This window comes from Tenebrio molitor, chromosome 9 (genome assembly GCF_963966145.1).
Source record: "Tenebrio molitor chromosome 9, icTenMoli1.1, whole genome shotgun sequence".
NCBI classification, from domain to species: Eukaryota; Metazoa; Arthropoda; class Insecta; order Coleoptera; family Tenebrionidae; genus Tenebrio; species Tenebrio molitor.
In genome coordinates, this window is record NC_091054.1 from 79,994 (window position 1) to 100,994 (window position 21,001).

The window sequence follows — 21,001 nt, forward strand, 5'->3', positions numbered from 1 at the left end:
AGACAAAAATCTTCGAAAATTAAAAAAAATATTTTTTTGCGAACTTCGCAAAAATTTTTATTTGAAAAGAAGCTCTTTGACGAGAGGAATCCAACGGTGTAAAATTCATTGCCGTAGCTTGCTTAATAACGGAGCTATGGCCGTTTAAAGTTTTGAAATTTCAAACGGCCATAACTCCGTTATTAAGCGACTTAGAGCGATGAATTTGGCACCGTTGGATTCCTCTCGTCAAGCAGCTTCTTTTGAGCCAAAAATTTTCAAAAATAAAAATTTATTTTTTTTGCGAATTTCTCAAAAAATTTTATCTCAAAAGAAGCTCCTTGACGAGAAGAATCCAACGGTGAAAAATTCATCGCCGTAAGTTGCTTAATAAGGGAGCTATGGACGTTTAAAATTTCAAAACTTTAAACGGCCATAACTCCGTTATTAAGCAACTTACGGCGATTAATTTTTCACCGTTGGATTCCTCTCGTCAAGGAGCTTCTTTTGAGCCAAAAATTTTCGAAAATAAAAATTTATTTTTTTTGCGAATTTCTCAAAAAAAATTATCTCAAAAGAAGCTCCTTGACGAGACGAATCCAACGGTGCAAAATTCATCGCCGTAAGTTGCTTAATAAGGGAGCTATGGACGTTTAAAATTTCAAAAGTTTAAACGTCAAATTGTCAAATTGGCGCTTCAAAATTCAATACAGAATATGAAACTGCGAATTAACAGTTGTATCAAATACCTGGCCTGGATACAACTGTCAACTCGCTGTTTCATATTTTGTATTGAATTTTAAAGCGTCATTTTGACAATTCAAATCAAGGTGTCAGCGATGCTCCCGATATAATTTTAAAGTCATAGCCTCCTCTAATTATAAATTTAAATGATCTCACGGTACTATTGGGAGCACGGAATTTCGGGCAGACTTGAAATTTGACTGATATAAGATTTGAAATAGGCTTTAGGTGCTAGACGACATTAATAACCTCATTTTAATATCTACCAAAGTTGGCAATATAATTATTTTATAAACATGATTCGAAAACGTTAAAATTTGTTCATAAGTTTATTTTGCTTTTAGAAATTGATTTTCTACCTACTCATTTGCTGCATTTTAAAAAAGGTCTTCCTTCTTTTCCATTATTCTAAAATTTTGAGTTGCAAAACGGAAATTGAGAGATAACCTAACAAATACAATCTGAATTATTTTTCACCAAACAGTGTTGCCGGTTGTACATATTTCCAACGTAGAATGCAGTGTTCGTGGAAATTTAGAATTGAGACAGACTTTAGGCCCTGCATTAAATGTGCCCAACAAAGAACTTTGGATGCGTGTGTTTTAGATAAGAATCACACCTGTTTGGAGTGAAAGCTTTCGCACTGACTTTTGTTCCATTCTACCTCGAACATTCTTGACTACATCTTCTGTAAGTGTAGATGATGTTCTACCAGTAGCTTTTACCTTTTTCCATCACTGGTTTGTAGGTAACGTTACACCAATCTCGTGCAATGCTGCCTAAACAACTAAGGTATGTATATAACAACTGGCTCAGGGAACATTTGTTGAAATTGGTGAAATGCATTATCCGTGCTTCGTGGAATACTACCAACCGTTAGCAGCATCAAAATTTCCAGTCCGAAAGTACGCCATACCAATAAAAATGTCTTGTTCTAGTGTAAAAACCATTTTAATAAATAAATTGATACAAAAATGACACTTGATTTTGAAGTTTGAATTTGCCCGTCAAAATTGACAACTTGTAATAACCCAAATATCGCCAGTCTTCCGCCAATATTTAAATATTTGAATATTCAAATTAAACCCGCGAAATTGAACAAATTGGCCATGTCGTGATCGTCATTGAAGCAGTAAAACCCCTACGTTGTGTGTTTTGTACAAAATGGCAGCAGACTAGCTCTGGATGCAAGTGGCGGACATGCAGGGTGGACAAACTTCGAAATAAAAATGCATAAATCGGTGGGAGGACGCCTGTATTTATTTTATACACACATGAATAAATACATTCTCGTTTTCATCTACAGTGTTAACACGATCACATGAGAAATTAAACAATTCAGCGGTGCGACTTAACATGACATAACAAGGAATACATAACACAATAAATTTGTCTATCGACCTTCTGAGGAACGAAACGATACAATAAATAAAATAACAACAGATGCTCAGCAACTATAAACTCACAATACAAGAACAAAGCGGTACCGTGAAACAAGTGATAGTTAAGTCATTACGAATAGACACTGTAAATGGGATGAGCAAAACCTCCAAAAATCATCCACAAACGATGGCGCACCATAATCTTTTCAATAATGCAACAGGTTACAGAACATTGCGCAACAAGACTCAAGATAACCATGACAGACATCTAGTTCCCTAAATGAATATTATACCACTGGGACTCTCAGCTCTTCAAGCTAGCACGCGGACTACGATCGCGAAGTTAACCTAGTTCTCGCCCCCCAGTCTCCTAATTTCTACCCTAGTGACGTCGGTCGTCCAAGTCCCTGCGACACCTAACTCGTTATGGGTGCAGTGCCCCGACTTCTGTCCTCCGAATCTCAACTGCAACAGATGGCATTATGGGGAAACAGAGGTCGTCCACCGGGGTGGCCGAGCAACTCTGCGTCCAAGATCACACGTCATGAAGGGGCCTTGCAAGGTGACACCAGCCCCCCCACGTCCGGCTCTTCTAGCAGGCACTCGTTTTTCATTGCAACGTGGTAACTCTGCCCCACGCGTCTACTACTAAACTTCGGCCAAACACGTGCCCAGTTTTTCCTGGTGGCAAATGAAAGGCCGTTCCCAAAATGGACTACCGTTTTCCCTAATTAAATCGCTGACGCAATATGGTCTGTTAACCGTTTCTACCCCTACCCAGAAATGGACTCGCCCAAAGTATTTCTAACTGTTCGCCGTTAAATAACTCTGATTTTAAAGCCTGGACGCTACCAACTGATTTTCAGGGTTCACCCCTTAATCTCTCTCGAAAATGAACTCGTCCCACGAATTTTAACTACCTGACAACCTTATTGCGACGTTCCTTCAAGAATTTACCCACTCTATCAATTCCTACTTCACCCGAGCTTATCGGAATAACAAAACGAAATAACATACCTGCTAAACACTACTTGTTGTCTGTAAGATTATCCTACCTGAATTACAACGCGCAAACTGTCGGCGACACACGAGGTGCGCACCTGTAATTAATCAACACATTCTCCTCTGCGATTGGTGAATGTTTACGCCGCACGGCTCTGGTTACACTGACAATACACAAGAAAAATGCCCGACTCGACATTCGTAACAGCAATAACTACATTTTCAGCTAAAACAATGACAATGAAAACGACAGTTCCACAAACACCACCGTTCTTCTCGAGGGCTGAGAATCGAGCCCTGCGCAGAGAGCAAGTACCGCGTCACCCGTGTACCAACCGTACGCAATCCAAGTCTACCAACAGTGTCCAACAAAAGAACCAAATAGTTCCTCTTGCGTTTGTTTCTGCGGCGGCAATATGAATTCAAACTGGGGTATTACAAACTGAAAATGTAATGCTACCAATTTCACTGAAATTTTCATCATGTTGTCATTGTTGCCAACAGCTTCAGTCCTTGTTGATCACTCTGTATTTAGAGTAGGCGTAGGCAACATTCTAATTCTGTTAACAGTGTAAAGTAATTTTTGTAGGTAACCAATTATTCTCCGGAGTTACACAGGTTACATAGTAAGCTTTTTCCCAATTTCATATTGTCATATTCCATAGGTTGCTCAAAATATAAATTTATTTGAAGGCAGGTTACTTGCACTTGCAAAATGACATTTTCTAGCCTTGTGATGCAAATAACAATTGGAATTATTAGGTTTTAATACTTTTTGCTAATTACGTTGTAATAAACATTTCTAATAACCCTGCAACAAATAAAACGAGCACCAATCATTGTTCCATTTTTTTTTTAAGTTTACAATTTACAAAATTTTATAGCTGTATTCCTGATTATTCACAGTTTTTTCATTCCTTACGCAAATGACATCATTGTAAACACCACAAAATTGATTAACAAGAAACCTGAATTTCTTCGGCATCCGTCGGTAGTTCTTGGAAACATTGTACCATTGTCTGGGGTGATCAAAATCTCACGAGCGTTAAGTTTCGCACTTACCCTTCCTGTCAGAACCGTACTTTCAATGTTGAGGTGGTTGACACCCCTCAAGATTTTCACGAAGCCGCCTAGCTTTCCAAATGTTGGCCCCCAACTGTTGGCAGCCAACCAATAGTTGGTGCCGTTCTCTACGCCCCACCCCAAAATTCTGAAAGTGTGAACACCTATAAAATTTCCTAGCAGATGTCGGTAAACCCCTGAAAAGTAGTATCAGTCTCGCTCATCTCAAAAGCAAAAATACAAATCACCTTCTTGGTAAGTCATGAAGTCGCCCATCACGTCAAAGTTGGAAACGACAGGACCGTGCATCATTATTTCAATTTGCATTTGGACGATATCCTTGCTATCCACTCTGTAGGAACTTTTACCGAAATGTTTATCGTTGTTGTAGTGTATTTGGTAATTGCTGTTGGTACAAGTTTGTTTGCATGGAGGTGCTGTCCTCGTGTTAATCGACGTTATGGGCTTGCATCCCTTAGAAGATTTAAAGGAAGATTTAAAAATATTTCGGAAAAATTTACAATACATACGATGTTTGTATCCTGGAGACCTCCAGTGACAACACCTTTGCTGACCCAGTACTCGATAGCCTTGTCAATTTTACCACTTTGACAGCCATTGGTGCTCGTACACGTCTTGCAGCAAGTCACTAAGTCTTCCACAGAGATGTTCACCTTGGTGGTACCTTTTGATTCGATGCATATTCTATCACTAATGACACGAGCGCTGGCGTGAGCCTGCGTTTGGTTACTACATTTCTTCAACACTCGGTAAATATCTTACCCAACAACTGGAACAAAGACCTTGTGCTGTGATTGTGCCTATTATGTCTTTGCACTGCGGCCAATTTTCTCTTGCGTCGAAGGAATCCGGAATGTCTTGGAAAAATTTTGTCCTGTGGTTCAAGGTGCTCATAACTTCCAATTCGACTGGTTCAACTTGATTCCCACTCAATCCTTCCAAGATCTGATTCAGTGTATCTTCAGAAATGGTCTTGCCAGCTCTCCAACTTGAATTCATTTTGTTGATTTTTTCGATGAACTCTTTGGACAACACGTTGTTAGGCGGAACTGCCAAATTTACAGGTTCAATCGTGATTATTATAATAACCACAAGGTTCTGAAACATTTTTAATCAAATAAAGTGACAGCGTTATTTGTTAATGTGATTGAAAGGCAGCACTCTTGAAAATTTACAACATCAACCAATCCGAGAACTGATTTTGAAACAACGTTCGAAGGTATCTCTGATGCGATATTGAGATGTTGTATAGTGAAATATGTTTAAAAAACAATTGTCAGTGTAAAAATTAACCAGACTGTACCACCCTAAAATGTGCGCATATGGACCAGCTGCATAACAATTTTACACCAAATCATAGTTTAGGTTATGTTCACTTCACTTCCCGTACCTCTCTTCGGTGAATTCATTTTCAAAACATAAATTTAATGAGAAATCAGGAGAAATCTTTTTCAAATTTGAAATAAACTCTTGCTCGTCAGGGCGCAAGCTCAGTTACATTAAAACAATGTTGACACTCAGTGTCACTTATCGTATTATGTATTATCATGAAAATTACTGTTTGGCTCATACCAACATGAGAACGTTTTGACAATTGTTTATTAAAAATTTCAATAATAGGTATCTCTGTCAGTATATCGCTTATCGCTTATTTTGTCTATGATCGCGCATCCAAATGAAATCCTGGGCTGAGTAGGCGTTGGAAAAATTAAACCGTTTAGAACAAGTTAGTATAGTCTGACTATGAAGGTTGTACAGATATTTTAACCTGAGGTAGTATGTGTTCAAGGAGGCAACTTGTCTTATACAAATGTTAATGGTTTACAAGAAAATCGAAGGAATCCCTTGGTTTGGGAAACGCTGAAATTTTTCAAATTTGGCGGGCAGTTTTGACGTACGACCAACCTAAAATGTCAAGTTTTTCTGTCATTCAAGGTTATGATTTTTATTTCAGCTTGGGACTCTTCTTTGTTTACATAGGTAATTACCGGTCATTGTAAATTGGGAGTCACCGAGTTCGACCACGATCCCAAATTTGTGTTAATCTGATGGTCGAGTTCGGCCACCGATCGCTACCAAAGGGATTAAGATTTTCCAGGTACTGACGGGGGGCCAAAGACATCAAATTCACTCTATTAGCTTGGGGGTTGAAAAAATAAGTGGTGGGACGTTGGCATATTTAAATGTAGAAGCAATTACTGATTTTATTTAGTTTTGTATTAGATATGCGAATCATTTCATTCAAAATTTAATGAATGCTTTTATAACACTCATCCAAATATATTTCAATTCCTATCTGTGTTAAAAGATTTTCAGTGTGATGTTTATACATATTAAAATACACACTGCTAACCGTTTTGTAAAAAAAGTACGTAAAGACATAGCTGAGAAGCAAAAATGAGTAAACACTAAAATTGCTGCTTGTTATGTACTCGTAGGTAAGTACTATGCCGGCCAAAAAATTTTGGCCGTCATTGTCTGTCAATTCAAAAAAAAAAAATTGTAATCCGTACTTTATTGTCATCATGATTACCGTCTTGATTATGAACGTTATTTTTTGGGTGGTAAATTTCAAAACTCAAAATTATTTTGTCATTTCTACTACACAGAACGTTTACCTCAGGTTATCTATGTACGATTGCTCTAATTTTGTTTATTCATGTCGGATTTTTGGAATATCTGAGCTTCAAACAGTTTAAATTAATTGTCAAAATGACAAGAATCGAAAGTGGGGTTACGATTCCTAAAGGTTTATTTACACTTTACTTGAATGTCAAGAAAGTGACGGCCGAAATTTTTTGGCCGCCATAGTACATAAAATCCATTCAAAAATCAAAAAACCACCACCACCTCGATAATTACTATCGGCAACACTATCTAGTGTAAAATTTGGTGAGACTTGTAATTTTGAGGTTAAATGTTTATTAAGTATCTTGTTTTTCTGGGCATGTTTATGTAAAAATAATAAGAATCAATAAATAAATGAAACGTGCTGGTAATAAAACAATATGAACGAAATTCAAAGCAACTGAATTTTATTTTGAATCAAATAAATGTCATAATTTATAGTTACCAACATAGTACGAAATAATATCTACCTAGGGTTTTTTAAATTTTACCAACCTAAAGCAACAGGTGGTGGTTTTTTGATTTTTGAATGGACTTTAATGTTATTACTAAATTCGAATTTATAGAATGTGTATCTTGTAAATTTCTATCACATTAAATTTTCTTGTGAAATTGTTGTATTACTAGTCCAGAACCAACAGGTAAAATCCGATCCCCTGGGTAATTAGATAAGTCAGGTAGCGTGGTCCAACCCGTATATGCACTTAATCCCATACCCTTCAGAATACTTAGAAAACACAGATAACGTGGTCCAACTCCCATACGCCCTGTAAATTATTGTCCCATCGCAGTTGGCGTTGAAAACCCACACAAATTTTAGATGTGCGGCCAGCGTCGTAACGTTAGAAAAAATAGTAGAAGACAGATTTCCACTACCACCAGTAGCGCCACCTATCGGCGATACTAGTCTCACTTTCTCACTCATGTTATGAGGCTTATTGGGCCATATTCAACTACGTCACCAACGCCTACTGCGATGGGACAATCATTTATAATGACCCTGTATAAATATGTAAAGGGTGTTTTTTTTAAATTTGGCATCGAAGTTGGCGTTGGAGAGTCGATTGAGAACGCTCGTGTAAAAGCTGATCTGTGATCCGTTATCCGTATAGTGCATTCACAATCGACTCTTCAACGGCAACTTCGACGCCAAATTAAAAAAAAAACACTCGTTATAACTTTTTTCACTTACACATTTTTTGCATATCTATCTAAAAGTAGTCAGGTAACTGTTAGAAGTAGATATTCTTATCTACTTGTAACGTTTACCTAAGTGGCCTCATAAAATTGTGGTCGATTCTGACTCACTAATGTTGGTATTATTTAGTAAAGAGGCTAAATATGTTTTAGTTTTGGTTGTGCTGCCTCATTTTCTTAATTTGATATCTTATTCAATTGTTTAGTTAAATAATGTTTGGTGGTAGAGATAGTTTAGTGAAGCGTTCGTTAATTTTATTCATCCACGTCATTTAGTCGTCATGTTGTTCATTTTAATAACAGCGGTATCTATCATAACAGTAATAGTGACATATCTCGTAAGCCAGATCAGAAAACCGAAAAATCTTCCACCAGGTGAGAATAATTTCAAATATCTTTAATACAGGGTGTTCTCGAAGTTGACGCGTTCCTTGTAACACGAGGTACTACACATTATTCTTAAGAATTTTAGCCTAAATCTTCTTAGTAAAATGTTTGTATTAACGGAGATAATTGATTGTATATTTTTATTGTTTTCTAAAATTTTAAGTCCGGTCCTGTCCATTTCTCCGCTGTACTAGATTAATAACTAACCTGGCCCAGAATGGTGTCTTTCCGGAAATCGCTTTGCAATACTCTCTGGACGCTGCAGATGCATTCTGATAACGTGATAACATTGCCCATGCATTTGCAACATATCTGTGAGCTAATTATTTTCCTAATAATAAAGCCATTTCGACTAATTAGATGACAACTCTGACAGTAGTTTTGATTAACGTCCATGCTCATTTGATTTTTTTTTGTCAATTCCAATCAGGGCAAATTTGAGCAGGACCGGTTTCAAAAATTTCAAAAAAATTAACTTATTGTATCTTCATTACCGTACAAATTTTACTAAGGTGATTTTGGCTAAAACTCATTAGAACAACGCATACTATCACATGTTAAAAGGAACGCCTCAACTTCGAAAACACCCTGTAGAAATGCCACGAAAACTATTTTTTCTACAATCGATATAAAAAGTAGGCATTTGCGCTTGCATTTGACAACGCAAAGTTGACGTTTTCCGAGGACTGTCACTTTGTCGCTCACGCGCGACAAAATGTACGAAACGCTCGCTCTGCGAATTTTTTGTTAAAATCAGATGTCCAGTGACTATTGTAACCATTTAGTAACAACGAATAAACAGAAATAATTGTTTTGTCAGTTTGTGTCGGTGTTCTTTGTGTTTTTACAAAAAAACATTGCTGAAAAGCCTGTAGAAGGAAGGGAAACTGTTGAGGAAGCGTTTTCGTGTACACCTCCCGAAATTGTAAGTGCCGCAAAAGAACCAGAATACACACTTGCAAAGCATGGATTACTGTTCAAAAACTTAATCTGACGCAACTGATTGGCCACTTTGGTCGAGAAGAGGGTGAGAAAGTGTTCGAGAATAATCGAAAAAAGCGGAACCAATAAAGAAATGAACTTGGGATTTGAATTCTGAAGTAGCTGAAGATACCTTCTGTATCGAAAGAAGTCATTTTTTGTGTCCACGTGTTGTAATTGAAACAGATATACAGTGAGCGGAAAAAGTATGGAATAAATTCCTTAAAAATTAAACAAAATCTTTTTCAAAAAAATATTTGCACAGGTCAATTTTAATCCATAAAAATACATGTTTTCCTACCAAAGAAAATTCCAAGCAGTAATTTGTTTTCTAGTTATGACGTCACCGATAGTTTTTTAAAATGGAAACCCCCTATTTTTTTTCTTGATTCTAATAACCCTTTTAATTGTCTAAATGACAATATAAAATTTTTGTTACCTTACATAAGAAAATTTTTGAGAAAAAAAATAATAATGTTTGAAAAATTAAATTTTATAACGAACAAAAACAAGTCAAAAAATCAATTAAGTAAATCAAGTCAAATGTTACTGTCAATTTCATTCGTATGTGTTATTTGTTTTACAAAACGTTTTCGAAAATGCCTCATTTAATAATAATAATAATAACAATAACTGAAAATTTCTCAAATGATATTGGCATGAGTTTTGGTATTGATAAGTGTAAAACGCAATCAATATGAATCAATACGTCGCGGTCATTACGAAAATTTAGAATATACTCGTACATATAACTAAAGAAGGAGAAATCATTAAAAATTTAAATAAAGGAGAATTTGTCCGTGTCGTTGCGATTTTCTTACCGAATATGCCCTCGTGCATTGATTAATATCCGGAAATTTTTTTCTCATGCATTTCCAAAACGTAATTAGCCATTAATACGTTTTAGAAATGCATTCGAAAAAATTTCCGGAAATAATCAATGCACTAGGGATATTATAAGTGATAATATAATTTCAGATATTGTTGAGCCAAATATACCTGACACTATAGCAAATATAAAACAAAAGTCTTTACATGGGAGATATTTTAAAGAACTAGAACAACCAGAAATTAATATTCAAGCTTCTCATGCATGGCTTAAAAAATCAAATATTCATCCTGAGACTGAGGGTTTTATGCAATACAAGATCGTGTTATAAATACAAGAAATTATAAAAAACACATATGCGGTTTACAATCGATCATTGATAAATGTAGGATTTGCGGAACTGAAGGGGAAACCATTGAACACATCATTTCTTTTTGCACCGTTTTGGCTCAAAGCGAATATAAAAAACGTCATGATATATTCGCAAAAATTATACACATGAATTTAGCAGTTAAATTCAAATTATTAAAGTATACACAACCACATTATATTTATAAACCCGAAAGTTGTTTGGAAAATGACAATTACAAATTATATTTTGATCGTACAGTTTTAACTGACATTCATATTCAGCATAACAGACCAGACATTATTATCTATTTGTACTCGTATCTAATATATAAAATTCTCGTGTCACAGTTTTAGTTATCATACTCCTCCGAAACGGCTTGACCGATTTTGATGAAATTTTATATGTATATTCAGTAGGTCTGAGAATAGGTTGTTATCTATTTTTTATACCCCTAAGTGATAAGAGTGGTCCACCCCAAAATTTTTTTTTTATTTTTTGGACAAAATTGTTTATTTTTATCTTTTTATGATGTGGCATTAAAAAATACATACAACCCTAAATTTTCACCCTTCTACCATCAACCCCTATTTTTTAATAGCGATATTAGTAATTCAATAATTTTCAACCCCGGTCGATAACATCGTTCAGTTAATTCAGTGACTTCATGGTGATTTCATTTAACCTCAAAAGTACTCGACATGTGTCACGAGCTCACACCAATTGTGTTACACATTGTTGGATTTGTCTCCGCCCCCATTAGCAGAATAACTATTAAAACATCGAATAACTAACGAAAAAAAAATTATGAAGAAAATTCATTTTGTAAGGTTATGTCATCTGTCATTGTGCGCGCATTGACAATTTGAACTTAATTGAGATTTAACGTCAGCTGAGTTTTGACCCCAAGTGTGATCAATGGTGATCAACACTATTTTTGCATTGTACAGGGTGCGACAACATAACTTCCTTTTTTGAAATGCGCGCCATTCAGACTGTAATGAGGCGGGAGTGGTCTCATTCGGAAGCCGTGGTCCCATGGTTTTAAAGATTTGTTCCCTATCTCTGTCAGCTGCCATCATGCGTTGTCAGGAGGGAGCACTATTTGAAAAAAGCGGAAATGCCGCGTAAATGCGCACTGCCATAAAGTGGTACTAAATGCAGAGCGCACCATATGGAAAGATTCCAGCAGAGGGTCAGCAGTGTCACTAACGCTTGCGCGTAGTTTGAGAAGAGTCATAAAGTGGTACCAGAGAGTGGCGGACTGATAACGCATCTAAAGCATTGACGGTATAGGGCTATAGGGAATGCTCCCTCCTGTTAATACTACCTCCATGGTTGGAAGAGTGGAGATGGAGACCCTGCGTTTGCCGTCGAGGTCTACTTTTCAAACTGATATTCTGTGATCGCAACCCTTCCGAAATCGCTTCAATGTTGGGTCGTGTCCCGAACCAGAAATCAATTGTTACATGGGTCACTACGTTCAGACAAACCGGGAGTGCGACAAGACGAAGAACTGGAGTTTCACTTCAATAAGGGGCAATTTGTAGTAGAGAACTCGCTCGCCATTTTTGGCCCCTTGCGATTTTGTTTATGGGTTTTTTTGAAATCTCGCGTTTATATCAACCATCTAAGGACCCTACAAGACCTGAAGGCCGACATCCGTGCAGAAATTGCACATCACGTGACGTGAATACGAATGAATAATCTCCGTCGGAGGGCGTAGTGCTTAGATTAAGGTACAGTTGGTTGCAAAAAAAAAAGGGAACTGTCAGAATAAAACTGACACATTTTTACAATTTTTTCATAGTGTGAAACCTTCTTACGAGAGATAGGTTAGAATTAGAGTCAAAATTCAGACATTTTTAGAAATTATTTGATAGGTATTGTCGAGTAGACAATTAATTGACAAATGGACAAAACCAAATTTACATTAGAAAAATGTTCGTTTCCCGTTTTTTTTTTGCAACCAACTGTATTAAATTTGTTTGTGTATGCATTAAATCATTAAATTTCAATTCATTTTAATTATTCATTTTATCTTAATAAAAAAAATTAATTTAATTCACCTAGGGCCAGTTTATAGAAAGAGAATTAAATATTTAATTCGAATTAAATTTTAATGCGCAATTAACCCATGAATCCGAAACTGCGATTGGTTCAGTCTGATCACGTGTTCAGTTAATGTCGCATTTGATTACGATTAACTTAATTTTGCTTCTGTAAACTGGCTCCTAATAAGTTAACATAACAATTATTGATTCTGAGGCGGTACGAAGTTCGCCGGGTCAGCTAGTATACATATAAAATTGAATGTCTGTTTGTTTGTATATTTGTATGCAAATCTACAATTTTACTCCGATCTTGATGAAATTTTGTACACTTGATCTTCAAAACAATGAGAAATTTACTGTCTACTTTAATTTTACAAAAACCAACCCCAACTACCATTTTCAACCCTGTTAAGAAAAAAGACAGTTTTTTCGAGTTGGAAATACCCTCACCTTCGCCGCTTCACCCCTATTTCATCCTCTGAGTATATCGTCACCTTCGCCGCTTGACACCCACAAAAAGCAACCACTATTATCATTTTTAAGCCTGTTAAGCACAAAAAAAGTTTTTTCGAGTTTGAAATCGCGTTTGCATGATATGTTCAGGTGTCATAGTTACATTTGGTTGTTTATAAAAGTAGCAATTTCGCAAAATGTGTTTGAATGATTGTGTTTTACCGAAAGATGTCTTAAATGAAGCAGAACAAGCTTCAAATAGCTTAATACCGGAAAAATCAAAAGGCAGGTATCTGAAATCAAACGAGACAATCAAACAATAGGAAGATCTAAATAAGGTTACAACTGAAAGTAAAAGTGTTATGTTGGCGTATTTTCATGAATTGGTAGGTGATCATAGTGTTAGTTTCTTATCGTATTAATCTTTTTGTTTATACATATAGTCAAAGAAAAAAGTAGTCTACAGTAAAGTTTTAATTATTCTTCGTAAAAAGACAAACTTCATATTGAAATGACAGCGTTTATAGCAGTACATGAAAGTAGAAACATAATTTTAAAACATTCTGAAATTTGCGGGCAAAGCCGCGGGTAAAAGCTAGTTTTAAATAAACAACAAAAGCAAGCATATCTTTTAGATATAGCTGTTCCAAATTCACACAATATAACACAGACATATAACACAAAAATTAATAAATATTTAGAACTCTCCGTTGCTATAAGAAATCTTTGGTGTTTAGAAAAAAAATTCGATTTTACCACTTATAATTTCAACAACGGGAATAGTACCGCAATCTCCTTTTAAAAATTTAAAAATTTTGGACTTAGAGAACACATTGGTGGTTGAAATTCAAAAAGGTATATTATTATACTCATGTCATATCGTGAGGAAATTCCTTAACATTGACACAGAACATAAAACACAACAAAGTCAAAATGTGGAGGCGAGACGCCGGTAATTATGTTGATCAGCACTGCACTATTACTTGATAGTATTATCCGTAATAGTGTATGTACTCCGGCAAAATTGCCGTGCCGCCGGGTGGTGGAGGGTTAATAATAATAATGTTTATTTGTCCAACATGCTAAATGATATACATCCTAACTTTTATTTACAAAATAGATCATAAGAGATTTTCGAAAATAACACCCAGAAACGTAATAGATGTCAAAATCTTTACAAACTGCATAATACAGACTTGACATAGATTGAATAGGTGCACGAAGTCGTCTCCGGCAAATTCCTCGAATGCAGTTGCTCGAAATCAAATGCTCGAAATCAATTGCTCGAAAATGAAATTGCTCGATTGTAACTTTTCTCTAAATACAAGTTCCTCGAACTGCAATTTCTCGAAAATGTTTTGCTCGAATTTATATGGTCGAAAATGTGTAAGTGGAGTGTAATTAGTAATTATTAGTAATTACGGACTAGTCGTAATAATGACATTAATGCCTTCAAAATATTCCTGTAAAAAAATTACTTCGAATCCATTTTTTTTTCGTATAAGCGATTTTTCAAACTCTTCCTCGATTCTGTTATAATGCACTTACTAACCTTATATCCCAATTGCATATTGCATAAACTTATTGTTTTATAACAAAAAAACTGTTGCGGCCTTGGAGAAAATAATGGAATCTCAAATGCCTGCACCTGAAGATCTGTAACGGCCTTACCGCCTTACCGCAATTACAAATCCCACATCATAAATAAAACCAGTCTTCAAATTTTTAATATTGTTTGATTTAAAATTTAATTCATATCTTTCTTCGGTAATTTCGTTTATAAATGTCAGAAATGAATCCTCTTATCAGTGTAAAAATCAGAAGTTAAGAATTTTTTGTAAGTAAAACTGTTTTTTTTTTTAATTTTTTAAATGCAATACGGATGTGGCCTTTGTAATAACAATCACCGCATTATCCTGTGTATGATAATTACTATCGAGCAAAATACTTTCGAGAAACTGCCGTTCGAGGAACTTGCAATTCGAGCAAAGTCATATTCGAGCAATTGCATTCGAGCAATTTACCTAGATTCGCACGAAGTAGGGTGTTAGATCTAGGCATAGCCGCATATAAAGGCAGAACGTTTCTATTATTAACTCGAGGAATACAAAAACATAATCTCTGAAGTAGATCAGCACAATCAATTCTATACTGGATCAATTTATGAAGGAATAATAATATAATAATTTTCCTCCTATTAGTTAGCTAAAGACAAAAAGTTATTTTGCTCGCGAAGAATATGATTATGAGTTCCCACCAGAGGAAATACACCAAATCCTTTGAAATGTAAGTAGATTAAAAATTTTCTTTGAACGGCCTCGATAAAAGTTACGTGACATTGGTAAAACGGGTTCCAAACTAAACATGCATATTCCATGCAGGGGATGACATAAGTTTTGAATAAAAGTTAAAAAATTTCAATGTTGGTGTAGTCCCTCGAGTTTCTAATTATGAAACCCAACATACTTAATGCTTTATTTACTGCAATGTCTATATGATAGTTAAAATTAAGTCGTTCGTCAAAGTAAAGTATATACCAAGATCTTTAATAGTATTTTCGCGTTTTAAAATTAAGTTATCTATATGATAGTTAAATAACAATGGTGACTTTTTATATGAATAAGAAACAACTTTACACTTTGAAACATTTAACGCTAATTTATTAAGTATGCACCAAGAAGAAAGTCTATTCAAGTTTTCCTGCAAGGTCAATGCATCAGCTAAGTTATTTATGGTGGAATACATCTTATTATCATCAGCATACAAGAGACTACCGCAGGTTAATGTGGAAGGTAGATCATTAATAAAACATATGAACAATAACGGTCCAAGATTGGATCCTTGCGGAATGCCTGATGTAGAATGGTACAAGAACGAAGAGAATCCATTATAACTAAGGGCCGGATTTATATGCACTAAAAAAGTCGAAATATACATGCAAGATATGCTTCCGAGATTACAAAATATGCACTTAAGTATACAAAATATGCACCTAAATATGCTTTAAAAAATCAAAAGAGGCAAGTTTTTTTAATTTATATGTATTAAAAAATAATACAATTACAATACAATGTTGATTTTATTACTATTAAAATGGCAAACAAGATACTTTTCTAAATTTTCTGGAGTAAAATGTCAGATAAAATATTTTTTGTGTTTGGAACATGTTTGACAAAAAATGACTTTCCCGCCAGCAGTAATATGTTCCGATTTTGATATCCATTCACGAATTTGTTGACTTCTGCACACTTTCATTTTAGGCATTCTGGAAAACTCATATTTTCGATTCGCCACAAAAAAATTTTCAAAATTTCTCGAAATGACAATTTTAATACACTGAAAATCAACGGTAAAAAATTACCACCACTGGAAACTAAATCTTATTTAACAAGAATATATCTCCAGTAAGCTGTTGAACATACGAAAGACGTGATTATGAGAGAAATTGTCATATTTAGACCAAATTGCCAATGCATACATTATATCATTTTATTGCAGAATTGTGTCGGCACACGGTGGCAAGTGCTCCCCTCTCACTAAACTATACCTATAAACCTGACCAGTCGGCAGTGTCGGCACATTTTTGCAACTTCCATATCAAAGGCGGCCTTTTCTTGAAGTGGCTAGACCAGATGTGCGTTTTCCTGGGTTATATGCAAATAAATATGCATTTATTGTAAAATATGCTTTTATTGATAAATATGCAATAATATGCATAATAAGAATGATGTTATTTTATTTAGAATCATCTGAAACGCCAAGAAATCTTCAAAGTAATCCGAAGCTGTTTATCAAAAAAATATGCAAATGCATATAAATCCGGCCTTTAATTATAACTGCGTCTGTTAAATAAATATGATTGTAATAGATGTAAAACTTTGTTACTTATACCGAACATGTCAAGTTTAGATATGATTAAGCGATGATCAACGCGATCAAACGCCTTGGCAAAGTCAGTATAAATAGTATCAACCTGTGAACCTTGATTAATTGATTCGGATACGTACTGTGAGAAGCAGGCAAGGTTTGTAACTGTAGAACGTTTTTTTAGAAAACCATGTTGCTGAGGGGAAATAATATGTAGTTAGTTATGTACGGGTAAATATATGAGTATAAAACGATTTAAAAAATCTTGGAAAAATTGGATAGAATAGATATTGGGCGAAAATTGTCTATAATAGAACGATCACCGTTTTTTAAAACCGGAATAATTTTGGATATTTTCCACAAAGAAGGAAATTTAGATTGCCGAAGAGAAGCATTAAAGATTGTCAACAGCGGCTGAATAAAAATGGTTTTACAGTCTTTTACCAAGAAGGCTGGTATTTGGTCATGTCCTGCAGTGAAAGAATTCTTAATCAAGGCTATAGCTGCAGAAATAATTTAACAGAAACACAACGTATAGAAATTTTAATTTTGATTGGGTGCGGGAATAAAACTAGATAAAACTAAAACAAGAGGAATTTCTTCATAAACTTGCTTATTGTCAACAAGCTGAGGGATGGCAATTCGAACATTTAATTCCATAATTTTAAGTACTTACTAACACAGTTTTTGACTTGTTTTTGTTGGTTATAAAATGTATTTTTTCCAACTGTATTTTTTTTTCTGAAAAATTTCCTTATGTAAGGTAACAAAAATTTTATACTGGCGTTTAGACAATTAAAAGGGCTATCAGAATCAAAAAAAAAAAAAATAGGGGGTTTCCATTACTAGTCCAGAAAATGATATTTTACGAGTGTGAGTGGTATTGCGTAGCCAAGGCGCCTAGCCGCGGCGGAGCAACACGAGCAGTCGAGCACTCGCAAAACATTTTCTGGACATGTAATCCAAATAACTATTGGTTGCATATACCGGGTGTATTATGAAAAACCTTTGGTGCTATAACTTCCTTATTTTTTATTCGATTTTAATAAATGATATGTCAAACAAAATCGTTTTAAATGGGCTACAATTTGAATTGATCCAATATTTGTTCTTGAGTTCTGTTTTTGACAAATGATAGTCAACTTTTTTTTTTCAAATGGCACTATTAACTTTTTTAACTCAGTTTTATAGAAATTTTTATCTTAAATATGAAAATGTAAACAACCATGCTCATGCATAGAAACAAAAAGAAGAAATTAAAAAATGATGTATTTTTTTAAAATCAAGTAGTCACATTAAACAGTAATAAAAGTGCATTCTAATTTTACAAAGTGACTAAGACAGCTATGGACATTCAAGACAATGTCTATTTGACTCCGGCCGATAACAGAGATGATTTAATAAAAAGAATCGTAGCAGTATGTGAACAAATACCACCAGAATTTTTATTAAACGCCCCAATGGGCGTGAGTGGAGGGTGTCGAATGTGCCTGAGAGAGAATGGAGGTAATTTCAAACATTTGCTATAGTAAAGTTATGGTTACTTGATTTTTGGAAATTCTATTTTTTTTTTATTAAAAACAAAGTTTTGATTTTTTATTTTAATGTTTGTGTATTCAGAAGATAAACATCTATCAGAATAAACACAAAAAAATATACAGTGCAACAAAAAAAAAAGTTAGCTGCGGTCTGTCAACAACTATAATGTTAATCATAGCATGTCGGGCTATAGTGTTTCTAAAATGATTTTGTTTAACGTATCATTTGTTAAAATCGGATAAAAAATAAGGAAGTTATAGCACCAAAGGTTTTTCATAATACACCCGGTATCTGTTTCAATTACAACATGTGGACACAAAATGACTTCTTTCGATACAGAAGACAGGTATCTTCAGCTACTTCAGAATTCAAATCCCAAGTTCATTTCTTTATTGGTTCCGCTTTTTTAAATTATTCTCGAACACTTTCTCACCCTCTTCTCGAACAATTTGGCCAATCAGTTCCGTCAGATTAAAAATCCGTTATTTTAACTAATCACGATAGTCTTTCCAATATTTATTATACAATAATCGGCACGTAGGACCCCTATGGTGGCCATTTGTGGGCAACCTGCCAGAACTGAAGAAACTTTCCAAATCTCTAGGAGGACAACATCTTGCCCTGGCACAGCTAGCCAAAACATACAAAACAAACATACTGGGACTAAAACTAGGCAACGAATATGTAGTAACTGTATTTTCATATCGCATTGTCAGAGAGGTCTTCTTGCGTGAGGAATTTGAGGGACGCCCTACCAACTTCTTTACAAAATTACGATGCATGGGAAAGATACAAGGTAGACACATCACTCATCTTGAAAAGTCAATTTGGAATAATTTAAAACAACTGCAGGCGTCACCGCCACGGACGGAGAACTCTGGCGCATCCAAAAAAATTTGATCAACCGTCACTTACACAATCTGGGTCTTGGGAAGACCCCAATGGAGGAAATGATACGAGATGAGGTCGTCGAAATGTTGTCTGCTTTGAGAGACGACGGCTCTAATGTTAAAGTTGATAAATTCATCGCACCTGGCGTGCTGAACGTTTTGTGGACGTTGACCACCGGTGCAAGAATATCGAAAAATCAACTCGACGAGTTGTTAGATTTGTTTGCGGCAAGATCGAAAGCGTTTGACCTGACCGGCGGGACTCTCGCACTCTACCCTTGGTTGAGATTTGTAGCACCGGAATGGTGCGGTTTTAATTTGATACAAGAGATCAACAACAAATTAAAGAAATTGTTCGAGAAGATCATCGAAGAACACCGAGAGACCTGGCACGAAGGGCGAAATGACGATCTGATATATCGATACATTTCTGAGAGTAAAGCGCCCAACAAAAACTCTGCAGTTTTTAACGGTAATACACTTTGCCACCAGTAAAAATTAAATCATGTAGTAATTTTTTATCAGATGATCAGTTGATAATGCTTTGTTTGGATCTTTTCATCGGCGGAAATAACAACACAAGTGGGACGTTAGATTTCGGTTTCTTACTGATGATTCTGCATCCAGACGTACAACAAAAAGTACAAGCTCAGCTCGACACAACTTTTTCTAAGAACCACATTTTGGAGTACTCCGACAGAGACAAGTACGATTTTAACGTCTCATAAAGAGCATCAAAACCACCATTTAATTATAGGTTGCCTTATGTGGAAGCAGTCATACTGGAAATCATGAGATTTCGCCACGTAGCTCCACTTGCTGGACCTAGAAGAGTAACGAAAGACACTTACCTGGACGGATACTTTTTACCAAAGGTAACTATGTTTCAATTTTGATTTTTTGAAATTTATCAAAAACTCTTCAGGACACTACAATTCTGTTGAGTCTTCATTCTATAAACAACAATGCAGAATATTGGAAAGATCCTGAAAATTTCATGCCAGAAAGATTTTTAGATGAGAACGGTTTGCTGCTACCACATGAAAAACTCCTTTCCTTTGGTTCAGGTAAACAGTTTCTTGTACACCGCATCCACCACGTTCGTGGGACAAAACTGTATTTGATTTGTATTTCTTTTAGGGCGAAGACGGTGTGTAGGGGAAGTTTTAGCAAAAACCTGCATATTTTTCTTCTTTGTTGAAATTTTAAAAAATTTTTACGTATCTGTGACACCTGGATCAAAGCTTCCTTCTTCCAAGCCCGTCCCTGGAATGATATTGTCAACGGAGCCATACTGGGCTACTTTTACTGAACGGTCGTAATTTTTTTCCATTTTTTTTTAAATGCATATGGGGGTTGAATATTAAGTGGTTATATGCTATGTTATTATGCTTATATAGCAAAGGTCATATTTTTCAGGTACAAATACTACGGCCCCCCGTTAATAAATAAATAACAGAAAGAATTAAAAAAAAATCTGCTTCTGGTTATTTCTGTACGTGTATATCTGGTTGTCTACCTTCAGTTTAATTTCTTTTGTAACCTAATCTCACTCAAATGTGACATCTGTCATCTGTCATTACTTGACAGTGACAGTATCCTAAATATTAGGAGACGGAGTAGACGCTCTGTGTGCA

General features: G+C 35.3%; 2 protein-coding genes across 3 annotated transcripts; one reads left to right on the top strand and one right to left on the bottom strand.

The window, feature by feature from the left end:
• Positions 1-1,961: 1,961 nt before the first annotated feature.
• Positions 1,962-5,406, bottom strand: LOC138138914 (cathepsin B-like). 2 transcript variants are annotated; one of them, XR_011162150.1, is made up of 5 exons: positions 4,953-5,406; positions 4,700-4,906; positions 4,418-4,643; positions 3,161-4,366; positions 1,962-2,570 (listed from the first exon to the last, which is right to left on the bottom strand). XR_011162150.1 is itself a non-coding variant. In XM_069059042.1 (4 exons), the coding sequence occupies exons 1-4, from the start codon at positions 5,295-5,297 to the stop codon at positions 4,026-4,028; spliced, it is 1,119 nt and encodes a 372-aa protein (XP_068915143.1). In that variant the 5' UTR covers positions 5,298-5,406; the 3' UTR covers positions 1,962-4,025. The 2 variants fall into 2 exon arrangements, 1 of the variants encoding a protein (XP_068915143.1); XM_069059042.1 differs by having other exon boundaries at positions 1,962-4,366.
• Positions 5,407-8,087: 2,681 nt separating this feature from the next.
• On the top strand, positions 8,088-20,791 carry LOC138137672 (probable cytochrome P450 305a1). The gene is made up of 7 exons (XM_069057184.1): positions 8,088-8,390; positions 19,016-19,270; positions 19,327-19,836; positions 19,890-20,070; positions 20,122-20,239; positions 20,290-20,431; positions 20,505-20,791. The coding sequence occupies exons 1-7, from the start codon at positions 8,297-8,299 to the stop codon at positions 20,684-20,686; spliced, it is 1,482 nt and encodes a 493-aa protein (XP_068913285.1). The 5' UTR covers positions 8,088-8,296; the 3' UTR covers positions 20,687-20,791.
• The last annotated feature ends 210 nt before the right edge of the window (positions 20,792-21,001 follow it).